Raw genomic sequence first — 12,205 nt, forward strand, 5'->3', positions numbered from 1 at the left:
GGACTGTCACTGAAGTTCGTGCAGTGGAAAAAACGTTAACGGACTTCATAGAAACAGGGAGAGTACCTGGTAAGACTGCCTGTGAAGCCTGCATTTCTGCGTCACCGGAGGCCCTGAAGACTCAGAGTTGGACCGCAGTTAAGTTTTATGTTAAAAATCGAATTACTGCCATTCAGCGGGAGAGTAGGAGGAGATAAGTTAAGAGTTAAGATTCCTTCATGTTTGTTCTAATTGATGCCAGTAGCCATTATTTGTTTTGTTGGTGTATCTTAAAGTTCTAATAGTATGTAATTATCATTCATAGTACTCTTTTTTTTTTTTTTTTTTTTTTTTTTTTAAATCATCCTAGTCTCAATATTTTCAGCCAAAGTTCCTAATATTGGGCTGTATAGAAAATGTTTAAAATACTAAATGTTTCATGGAAAATATAGTTTATTAAGTCTACACTTTTTTTCTTCTTCTCAATAACAGCAGTATTGTGTAAATATACCTAATCTTTGATTAAATTTGAATTTGAAATCTCTGTTGCCTTGTGGTTTAGACCATTACATATGGTAAAAGGTCAAGGTAAAAACATTATTAATCTATTTATACAAGTTATATACATATAAAACTGTTTTTTAAGTGATTTGAGCTGATGAGTCCATAGTTGGCCACCACACTTAAAATCTCAACTAATCTTTTGTATAGTGAGCCTGTCCCGCTGCTCAACTCACTGCCATTTGCGCTGGGATAACTGTCACCACATCAACTGTATCAATACGGTGGTACCTAACTCATGTAAATGTTTGCAAATACAAGTACTATATTGACTGGTAGACACAATCGTCTTCCTCGTCTGCTCTTTTTATTTTTTACAGTGAAACATTTTTTCTTACAGTATTCCTGGTTTTGACGTGATTAAGGTGTGCTGTGAATATTCCACAAAGATCACCTATTCCTGTTTGCATTGTTCTCTTTGTTATAATATACAAGTTAAATTGTTCTAGTGTTGCTGAAACCAATGAAATCAGAACTCAAGAAAAGAAACCTGCCACCAAACTACCACTGAACAGGTGTCTGCAGAAGGTGTATGACAAACATCCTGCTGAACAAAGTATACTGTAATGTGGTGGGCTGACATCTCTTATTCAGGTAGACCCAGATTTTCTAATATATATATATATATATATTAAATGAGTTTACTGTATATACAAATACACTGAATATGAAGTTGCTGTCTGTTGAACACCAATTTGCCCTGTGAATGGTTTAATGCTTATGTAAGTAGATGTTACCATCTCATGCAGGGAAAAATGGTTGGAAAAGTGTTGTTACATAGTGTAATAGACTTCCTGTAGCCGGTCCCCATGATGATAAAAATTTCAGGAAAAAGTGTTTATGTCAAAAGGGTTATTACAAAGTGTAATAAACTTTCTGTGGCTGGTCCCCACGGTGACGGTCCCCATTATGATCCAAATTTCAGGAAAAAATGTTTATCTTGAGTGTATCCATATTTTGAAGTGATTTTTACCTGGAGAAAACAATCTTAAGAATTTAGCAATTAAAACCAGATTTTTAAACCATTCAGAAAGGGTGGGTCCCACCAGGACTCTCCATGTCAGGTAAAAATAATGGACCCCACCAGGTAATAAAAACCCGTATGTGTGTGTGTGTGTGTGTGTGTGTGTGTGTGTGTGTGTAATATGTTTACATAAGAGGATGCTGCTGTACAGCAGTTATTACTGTTCCACTTATTTTCAAGTTTTGATATTTTCTGCATGTATTTTTTAGTTAATTGATAAAGAATAATGGTAGTTATACGATTTCAATGACTGTCCATGTTGTTTTATTTGGAGTAAAATTACAGCTCTGTTGGATATAAACATTCGGATGTGCGTCATTAATCTTGGTGTGGCACACCGATTGATAAGAAAATTTGAAAGTGTCACTCCACACCAAAAAGGTTGCTGATCCCTGCTTTAAGGTATTCAGTCCCCCCCCCCCCCCCCCCCCATTCTCAGTAATTTGTCAAGGAAGGGATACAACTCGACTGTGTTAGTGAAAGAGATTCTTCAAGGTATGTCTGTTTTGCTCCTTTGTATGCATACCTAAGTAGTTTTTTCACGACATTTGTCGGGGCCCTGCTCATTCGCTTCAAAGATCACCGGCGAGTCTAATCCGCAAGCGGCCGATCATATTACAATCTGCAGTGTATACTCCAAAAGTATCTCATTACAGTTTCTGCGTTATCCTTTTCAAAACCACTGTATACCTTGAAACCCGTGATTGTCACTTGTCTATTCATTTTGCTGTTGCCAAGAAATCACATCATGAACGTGAGAAGTACCCACCTTTCTCATGGGTGGAGTTCCATTTTTAATCTTCAGCAGCAACTTCATTATTTTTCTTTCTTTCTGTTCTTCAGGGCTCAACGTGGACTCATCCACCTCAACCTGACATGAATAAATTCAGACATTTTCAATAATCAGAACACCAAAATGGACGGATTGCATGATATGTATGTAATGTGCATGTGACAATGTTCATACCAGTAGTTTGTCAAAATACTGGATGTCATCAGGTTTAAGGAAGGGGAGGTTTCCAGAGGGTTGGTCATTCATCTGTTTGGTGGTGCGGTCCTCCACTTGCATGTGGAAGCCAGTCATGCCGCCAATGGGTGTTGGCGTCGCAGCAAGCTTGCGGGCTGGTGTGCGGATGGGCACGTAGCCAGCTGGTGGAGGCAACACCTGCGTAGAAGAACAAAAAATCATCATTTGGAAAACCACAATATGTTAATATCAGTCTTTCGTAGTCACAGGACACTAAGTAGGACTGTCACAGTAACAAATTTTAGTAGGCGATATATTGTGTCATATATTATTGCCGATATGCGATATTGTCTTTTGTTTAATAAATCACTGATTCAAATGCAATGAATCGTTATTCTTACATAAAACACAAACTATATTAAAAATAATGTTTATAAAACAGACACAAAGCCTAACAATTCATTTGTAAGCTAGCTAAATGCAGAATACGAAATAGGTGAGAAAAACGTTGCCATTTTGTTCTCTGCCAATTAAAGCCAATCAAAAGTGTATATTTGATCCAAAATGGCCCTCATCTTATCCTCCAAAGTGTCATTTTAAAGCTGTTCTTAGCGTAGAATCAGAGGTATGTGAGATTAACTCCAGAAATCTTTATTTACATGTTGAACATGTGCTTTTATTTTGAAATGTTCACCAAGTACATTCACTAAGCTGCTAACCGTAAACTTTACACTCTGTAAAAAAAAATAAAAGTGCACTTCGATTTTCGTCATGCATGTGGTGTCAGTAAGATTTTTCTCGCATTGTTTGCAAAATGCTGTAAACTAGAAATTTTCATGTTTGAAGTGCCACCTTTTAACTGCAATTTTTTGTTTTGGAGAAAACCGCCAATGTTTTAAAGCAGGCTAAAGTGGTTACTACATGTTTTTTTTCCATTAGCCTTAATGTGGCAATGTGAATGTTTAAAATGTTTAATATAAATGTGTTTCATTATTTTGTATGTCTGAACTTTAAGTCTTCGGTGTGTTGATGACCAATAAACATCTGTGAAAGGAGTCTCATATGCAATCAACACGCACGTGTGCCGAGTGCATGTAGCACGCACAAATATATGCACGCACGCACGCAGCGATAAATCAGAGCCGGGAAAATTACCACCCTCATGTACCGGGCGATTTATTAACTTATTACGTATAGCGACTGGCTTAAGTACTCTTCCTCTGGTGAGTACGCACCTCTTCCAAAAAAAAGGGAAAATTAATAATAGGTATTATTAGAAAGTGAAAAAGATTGCTACAGAAAGACGAAATTGGCACGTTCCCATTCACATGAATGCACTTGTTAAATGTTCATCACATGAATTGATTTTTCATTAACTAATATAGGTTGGTATTATTGTGAAACTAAAAAAAAAAAAAAAGAGAGATATGGTGATATTACGTCACGCATTTCTCGTATCGTTTCACAATCCACCTGCATTGATCCTTACACATGTTTAGGATGGAGATAAACAATTCAGTGGCTGCACTTCTACTCCTGTCGAGTAGGTTGCAGCGCGGAGCAGCATTGCCTTGCAGTCTGCTGAAATAACAACATGAGACTAATCCGAGTATACATTTGAGTATGTCGACCTCTTGTGGTTTTTTTTGGATTAGTCCTTTTATAAGTCAAATTTGGCCTCATTTTGGCTAAGACTGCAAAAACGGAGGCACGGACTATCTAGAATCCTGCATTTAAGCAGGTTTTCACAAAAAAAAAAAAAAAAAAAAATGTTATAATGAAAGCCATGTGTTGTTCAAACATAAAACAAACTTTTACTTGAGTCTGGATGTTTCAGGAATAAATTGGTATAAATGTACTTTTGTTCATTTTGATTAGTTTTTTTCTAAAGTGATATAAAAATATCGCAATAATCGTCTTGAAGTGTAGTATTTGGAATAATCGGGATCGAATCTAATCGGGACCTGTGAATTGTGATAGGAATCGTATCGCCAGATATGAGGCTATACACACCCCTAATATTTGCACTGCAAAAATGTTACATATGTGCTATATACAGTGCCCTCCATAATTATTGGCACCCCTGGTTAAGATGTGTTTTTTAGCTTCTAATATTTTTTTTTCTAAATAATATGGGACTTTAATGGAAAAAAAAGAGAAAAATCCAACCTTCAATACAAGTGCATTTATTCAGTGGGGAAAAAATCCCACATAAAGAAATAATTATTTGACATCATCTGAAGTATGGGGGTGGGTCAGTGATGCTGTGGGGCTGTTTTGCTTCCAAAGGCCCTGGGAAACTTGTTACGGTGCATGACATCACGAATGCTTTGAAATACCAGGACATTTTAAATCAAAATCTGTTGCCCTCTGCCCGAAAGCTGAAGATGGGTCATCACTGGGTCTTTCAGCAAGACAATGACCCTAAACATATGGCCAAATCTACACAGAAATGGTTCACCAAACACAAAATTAAGCTCCTCCCATGGCCATCTCAGTCCCCAGACCTCAACCCCATTGAAAACCTGTGGGGTGAGCTGAAGAGGAGAGTACAGAGGAGAGGACCCAGGTCTCTGGATGATTTAGAGAGATTCTGCAAAGAGGAATGGCTGAAGATCCCTCTTTCTGTCTTTTCCCATCTTGTGAAACATTATAGGAGAAGATTAGGTGCTGTTTTGTGGGCAAAAGGGGGTTGTACAAAGTATTAACACCAGGGGTGCTAATAATTGTGACACACATTATTTGATGTCGAATAATTATTTCTTTATGTGGGATTTTTTTCCCCAACTGAATAAATGCACTTGTATTGAAGGTTGAATTTTTCTCTTTTTTTCCCCATTAAGGTCCCATATTATTTAGAGAAAAAAAAATATTAGAAGCTAAAAAACACATCTTAACCAGGGGTGCCAATAATTATGGAGGGAACTGTATCTTGGCTGACCGACAGCTAAGTGCATCATTCGTGCGAGAACGCAAAAATGTATTTTTCGGAGGGAAGTGAGGGCGATAGCGACTGCTGCTGGTTGAGATGGGAACAACATGAATTCTATCGATTATGACACCCTTTGTCAACCAATTGTTGAAAAATATATAAAACATGTCCTACTCCTGGCCATCATGCACTCCAACCATTGAGTTTAAAAGAATACAGCCTCACAGAGATAGATTCTTGCTAATTATAGAACAGAAGAAAAAGACGGTATAGTGTAGTGCATGTAACAACCACACACATACCTTGTATCCCTCAGGAAACATGGCATCAAGCTCGTCGTCTGTGAGAGGCCTGTTCCTTTCGTCAATCTCTCGCTCCCACCTCCAGGCCTGCAGTTGCTCAGGAGTCATGCTCATCAAGTGACCTTTAATGCCAGGACATTCGTGTCAAGTTATAACATTGAATTCTCCAACCAAGTTGCGTTGAAAGCATGCTACGTCAGATGCTGACACCACAAAACTAAGATATGGTGATATAATATACTGTATCAGTGTGAAGCACCCACAGTTAGGACATTTTTGTATATAGAACAATTGCGAGTCATTATTGGATCTCGTGTTATGGCTCTAATCCTACAATTGTGTGTGGTACTTTTATGTTCATAACTTCAGTATATTCACATCACATTCAAAAGATTAATGGAAAGCGCGATAGAGGTTTAGACAACAATGCTTTTCTTACCAGGTGTTGGGGTGGCCATGTTCATGGCGGGGGTTCCAATTGGGGTCTTTCCAGGGGTCAGCAGTGGTGTTGAAGAGCCCATCTGGCTAGCGGGTGTTTCGTCCCATCGGGACTTTCTCTTGCTAGCTCCTGGAGTTGGAGTCTCCCCCACGGATTCATCCCCCCTGTCTGTACGCGGGGTTTCAGCCCAGCCGCTCCCGTGTCCCGGGGTCTCCCTCTCAGTCTTTGGTGTCTCGTCCCAACGGTTTTTCCGGACGCTTCCCGTGGCTCCGCCGTGGCCGGGCGTGGCATGACCCGGCGTGTCCCTGCCCGGTGTTGCCGCGCCAGCCGGCGTGTGGCTGGGCGTAGGGTCCCACATGCGTGAGCTGGGTGTAGCCCCAGGGGTCTCGCTGCCTTTTGGCCGACCGGGGGTTTCGTCCCATCGGCTGTTTGAAGGAGTGTGCGCCGGCGTGTGTCCCGGGGTCTGCAAAGTATCAGAAACGTTGGTAACATTTCATTTAGAAGATTCCCAATGTACACGATGGTGGCTGAACGCACCTCAGCATTTGCGTCAGCCTGATCCCAGCTGGACATTTTGGGGGTAGCATTGGTGGGGGTTTGGTCAGCTGTCTGATCCCAGCGGCGCTTGCGTTTAGCAGCGGCGGCGGCAGCTGCAGCGGCGGCTTGGCTGGCAGCGGACCCATTGACAGCTTTCAGGTCACCTGATTTGGCCTTCTCTGCGAGCTGCAGACGAATCTCCCTCTGCGAAGAAGTGCAAAAGACAATCGTTAGCGAACATGATCATCTTGGAAAATTGTGTCTTTCTTTTCCATACCTCTTCTTTGGACAGTTTCTGCTCTCTCATGACGTCCACATAAGACCTCACCTGCAGCTTAGGGTCCGGCGTTTTGCCTCCTGCGCGAAAGAGCACCAACAAGAACAAAGGACACTCATTAGAGCACGCTCTCGGGACCCACTTGTGTACTTCACACCAAGCACAAACAGTCAACTAACCCTGACTCTCTTTAAATTATGGTCCTTTCTTTAAAACAAGTGAAATTTCCTACTGTGTTACACTGAAGCATACATGTTTACCCTTTCTTACATAGATATAGCATCATAAGAAAATACAAGCAGATACATGGAGAGCAGGGATTATGTTTGTGGTGCTTTCATATAAGTGGATATAGCCATCACTGATGCAGAGAGGGTCCTGGGCTGCGTTCTTCAGAATACGTACACTTTCAGTGCCAAGGGTCCTTCTGCAGTCAGACTTCAACCAGCAGAAAAGCAGCCTAGAAAATTTCTCTTTACCATTAGTAACACTTTGGAAAAGGGTTTGAACTCACACACAACATTATACCACCTGTTTTGCATTAATTTGTGCCACGCCGCCCCCCCCCCAAAAAAAATTCAAAAATAAATCAAATATCTTCTTAGGGGACAAGAAAAAATAACGACGTGAATCCCAGTTAAAACTTGATTTTAAAGTTGATCTTAAATTGGCATTAAAAATGGGGTCCACCTTTGCTTGACTTAATTATCTTTACAACAAAAATAAAATACATATTATCTTGACTTCAGTTTGGATAAAAAGGCAGCAATTGGCAGACTACAGTCAAGAATGTAAAAAAAAAAAAAAAAAAAAAAAAAAAACACTTGAAAAGGACTTTTGGGGAATCAAGTATAGCTCCAGCTGGATTCAAAAACTAGGAGCAAGTGGACCCTGACCAAAACTGACAAGTGCACAGTTCTCTCTGTGTCTCCCATAACCTACACAGGATGAGTTGCTGCGCCCTTAACAGAGTGCAGTACAGGACTGGCAAAGCAGTACTGCTGTAGGAGAGAAATTAAGGACAGTTAGTATGGGCCTGTGGTATGGCGGCACACAATTTGCTTTGAGAACATATTTCTATTTTACAGAGAGCGTTGTAAAATAAAAATATATTTTTATAACAACAATATTTGTACATAGAGCTCTCTTTCACGCTCTACATGCAGCCTTTTAAATAATGCTATTATTGAAGTAAAGCTAATGCCAATTATGGTTGGAATACATTGTTTTTGCTTGTATGTTGCTACCAGGGATGGGCATAACTGATACAATGTTAATAGATATTCTGGAATTTGTGTGGAATTGATAGCTGCATGGGATTATCAACTATTTGTTTATCCGAAGGTCACTGGGTGGGAGAGCCAACACTTGACGATTCTCGTAATTAAAACAGTTTAACCTCAAGACAAAAAAAAACGTATCGTAATTTCTTCATACCATTTGAACTTCCAAGACATATAAAACATTGTCTCAAATTGATTGAACAACCGCAAAGTAGACAAAAGGTCCACACCTAATCGGGTAGCAAATTAATCGACAACTATTTTAATAACCAACTAATTGTTTAGGACCTTATTCACCTTAAACTTGTCAAAATTCTTAAAATTAAAACATACATACTACTTCTTAGTTGCAAATATCAGATTTTTTCATTATATTTTTGTTAAGTCTAAGTAGGACATGAACAAAAATCTTTTACTTTGGAAAAATACCATTCACAATTTTTCCAATTTTCCGACACCTTACTGTCCAAACTAGTTTCTTAATGAGGCTGCAACAACTAATTGATTAAATCGATTGATAAATTAGTGGCCAACGAATTTGACAATCGATACAGTCGAGGAATTAAGTTAGGAACCTGTAATAAAATAATATTTTTGAAGAAAATAGTCATCCATTTTGTCTTCATTGTTACTTACAACATGCCTAAAACAAGTTCAAGGTAAATTGTGAAGGTAATTGAAAAAAGTGACATTTATCCAATTAATCGTTGAAATAATCATCCGATTGATTGATTATGAAAATAATCGTTAGTTGCAACCCTATCACAGAGTCAATTATCTTACATAGGAGCTTAAGGTTTCTCCCAGTTTTATAAGCCTGTCGGGCCATCAGGCTTTTCTTATGGTTGATATGTGAACAAACCTGTTCCAGCTCTCTGTCGTTGCACTGAAATGCATTGTATTTTTGTGACTTTTTGTAAGACTCTACATTGAATTATTGTTAATAATTGCATATATTAACTAAGGTTGTCAAAAGTATCAATGCTTAAATGTTGTTTTCCTATGCGATATTAGATTGCAAAAGTATTGATACTCATTTGTTTTCACACCACAGGTCACCAGAAATTTGCTGTCCAATTTGATTATGCACTACTTTTGAAAGTAATGGAGTATAATTTTGCATTTTCCTCTTTAACACACTGGCTGCCATTGACAGCACTTGACATCTAATCTATTTGAAGTGGGAGGGTTGGGAGCGAATGAAAAAATGAATCATATTTAAAGAGTTTTAATATCACTTTTAAGAGCCACATGATTGAACGTCTATCAGCGTCTTTAAGAGCCACATGATTGAACGTCTATCACCATCAATGGCAAGGAAATAGTTCATTGAAACAAAAAAAAAAAAATTGGGGGCTTTTAATTCATGTACAGTAGTACCGAAAACGGTATCAAGTATCTTTTTAGTATCAATATCGAGTTGAAAAAGCTAGTATCGTGACTACAATAATAATTAACAGTCAAATTTCAAATTCAGGTAAAAAAATTTCTTTTTTAAAACCAAAAACATGTTTTTGAGCAAGAAACCTTTGGTGCTGGTCACGCCATAAAGAGCAATCTATCTTTTCTAACATTATGTTTGATGTCTGTACATTTGCATATGGAAAAAAATAACATACGGACAACGTACCAAAGCCAATGCACAAGAGAGAAATGTGATGTGTTGGATTTAACATCTCTTTGCCATTTCTGCCTTCATAAATGAACAATATCAAAATATAAATACACAATGTCAATTGTTTTCTCCTTTCATTCATCAAGCATCATTTATTAAATGCTCACCCCTAGTAGCAACTTACAGTAAAGTGACCTATTTTACTCAGAACTTGGCATTGTGCTATTCAGTTTCCTGTGACCTTGAACACAATAATAAAATTATAAAACTATAAGCCTGATTTGGTACAAAAACCGTGGTTTGACTTTCTTACAGCCAATATTTAAACTAAAAAAAAAAAGACTGTTCCCCGTTTCTTAATAGTGCCTATCAGCTACCACGGCCTACATTGCTCAGAACTCGTTATGCTAATTACAGTGTAAACTAAACTTCACAGGTCGCTCAACTTGACTTCATGTAAAAGTTAGCCTTGCAGTCGGACAGGATTGTTAACCCTTCGACTCACACACACAACCCATATGCTACCCACGTTTGTTAGGCGAATTATCTGATTTTGGGAGTCCAACACCTAACCACCTCTCCCACTCAATATTATGGTAATCCCATTAGTTGTCCAGCTATTTTTTTTTTGCAAACCAAGCATCCTAACCTCCCCAAAGCCAAAAACTTAAGGTAAGCTGTCCAAAATGATTTCATTTTTGAAAGACAAAACACAACAACAAAAGGATTGACCACAGGGAAGGTATAGAGTCTGGGAGGCAAGCAACTGCATTGTGGTCGAAGGGTTGAACAGCTATCACATGAGGCGATAAACAGAAAAGCCATGAAAAGAGGCAGGGATAATTAAACAACCGTGTCACAACGGGGATGGAAAAAAAGTCAAATTTACCATCTGCAAAGGGGTCGAGACGCTCCGGCGAGATGATCATCTGCATACGCCGAGTTTTGTACTCGTCCTCCCGCTCCGCAATCTTCTGTGGGCGATGCTCCGCAAATGGATCATACTGCAAAAACAAAATTAAGTTTAGCTAGAGTACAATTACTGTTTTGAGCACCCCCTCCTTTCCCTCTTTTCTGGTTCTTTGTTCGTCTAACCCAGTACTTCTCATATAGTGGGGCGGTGCGCAGAGCGATGCCAGGGGTGGCGCATGTGACCTCGGGGAACATACTTTTTGCCATACTAGAATAAAGTATAATTTCATATCCACTCAGTGGGTGGCAGTGGCGCCCTCATCTTCAGCGTGTGCGCAGTATTTTTGAACCAAACAAGAGCATACAACAAAGAGCATTGGAGATATGAAGGGGTAAGATAAGGAAATAATACAAACTGTATGTAGCGTTTGGCTTTGACTTTTAATACAGTGGGATACAACGAAAGACCAGTCTGTTTACTAGCAGTGCAACGATTTGCGGTTCAAAGCCGAACCGTACGGTTCACCCTGTACGATTCAATACGCCTTTATGAACCGCGTCTTTTCGTTTTTGCAATTAATTTATTCCGAACGATTGTGGAATGAATTGGTCGACCTCTGTGTGCCTGTGTACACAGAAGCACAGCGAAGCACAGCTGTGGAGAAATTCCCACCCAGTGAGTAAATGTCCAATCGCTGTCAAGCAATTGTGTAATAGGAGCCGAGTAACGCCGTCTCTTGCTTACGAGCGGAGTGAAAGTGAAACAGGAAAGAAAACAGAAAAAGCTATGGCGAGCGGAGAAGTGGAGAGACCGAATTTTGAGGAAAGCACCGGCTTTCTTTTAAATCTGCGGTGTGGCAACATTTCGGTTTCCCCGTGGACTACAATGCGGAGGGAGAGAAAATATAACAGCAGGCACAGGTCAGGCCCCTTCACTTGCAAGCTGAGGAGGAAGTCACTTTGTACATTTCAAAGGACTGTCTGGATGTGGATGGCACTCCTTTTAAATGGTGGGATAAGGAAGAGGGCAAGTTCCCCTATTTGGTAAAAGTTGCTCAAAGGCACTTCTGTATCCCAGGAACCTCTGTTCCAAGCGAAAGAGTTTTCTCCACTGCAGGGGACATTGTCAGTGCATGCCGCTCTCGCCTTGCTCCAGAGAATGTCGACAGGCTTGCGTTTTTGCAGAAGAATCTCAAACTTGAAAGAAATAATTACCTAAATAATAGCTATTATCTATTGACAATATCTAACTGTAACTGATGTTGCACTTTTGACTTTACATAGCCTTTACTGTACAGAACTATTTGTTACTTGAAAACAGGCAGTATTTTTATCTATTTGTTGCTGGCCGTTTTGTTTTTGTTATTGTTTTTTTCC

The 12,205-nt window shown here is 39.3% G+C and overlaps 1 protein-coding gene across 4 annotated transcripts in view; it reads right to left on the reverse strand.

Moving 5' to 3' along the window:
* The window catches only part of sf3b1 (splicing factor 3b, subunit 1), a 53,583-nt gene that overhangs the window by 32,058 nt on the left and 9,320 nt on the right, over positions 1 to 12,205 (reverse strand). Inside the window, exons 4-10 of one of the 4 annotated variants that reach the window (XM_057852201.1) lie at positions 10,806 to 10,920; positions 7,019 to 7,098; positions 6,742 to 6,945; positions 6,205 to 6,667; positions 5,766 to 5,887; positions 2,532 to 2,729; positions 2,334 to 2,435 (exon numbers count right to left, since the gene is read on the reverse strand). In XM_057852201.1, the coding sequence (XP_057708184.1) occupies positions 2,334 to 2,435; positions 2,532 to 2,729; positions 5,766 to 5,887; positions 6,205 to 6,667; positions 6,742 to 6,945; positions 7,019 to 7,098; positions 10,806 to 10,920 (1,284 nt within the window). Of the gene's footprint in view, positions 1 to 2,333; positions 2,436 to 2,531; positions 2,730 to 5,765; positions 5,888 to 6,204; positions 6,668 to 6,741; positions 6,946 to 7,018; positions 8,020 to 10,805; positions 10,921 to 12,205 lie in introns of those variants that run through there. The other 3 variants (XM_057852202.1, XM_057852204.1, XM_057852203.1) reach the window with 3 other exon arrangements.

This window comes from Corythoichthys intestinalis, chromosome 12, assembly GCF_030265065.1.
Source record: "Corythoichthys intestinalis isolate RoL2023-P3 chromosome 12, ASM3026506v1, whole genome shotgun sequence".
Classification (NCBI taxonomy): domain Eukaryota; kingdom Metazoa; phylum Chordata; class Actinopteri; order Syngnathiformes; family Syngnathidae; genus Corythoichthys; species Corythoichthys intestinalis.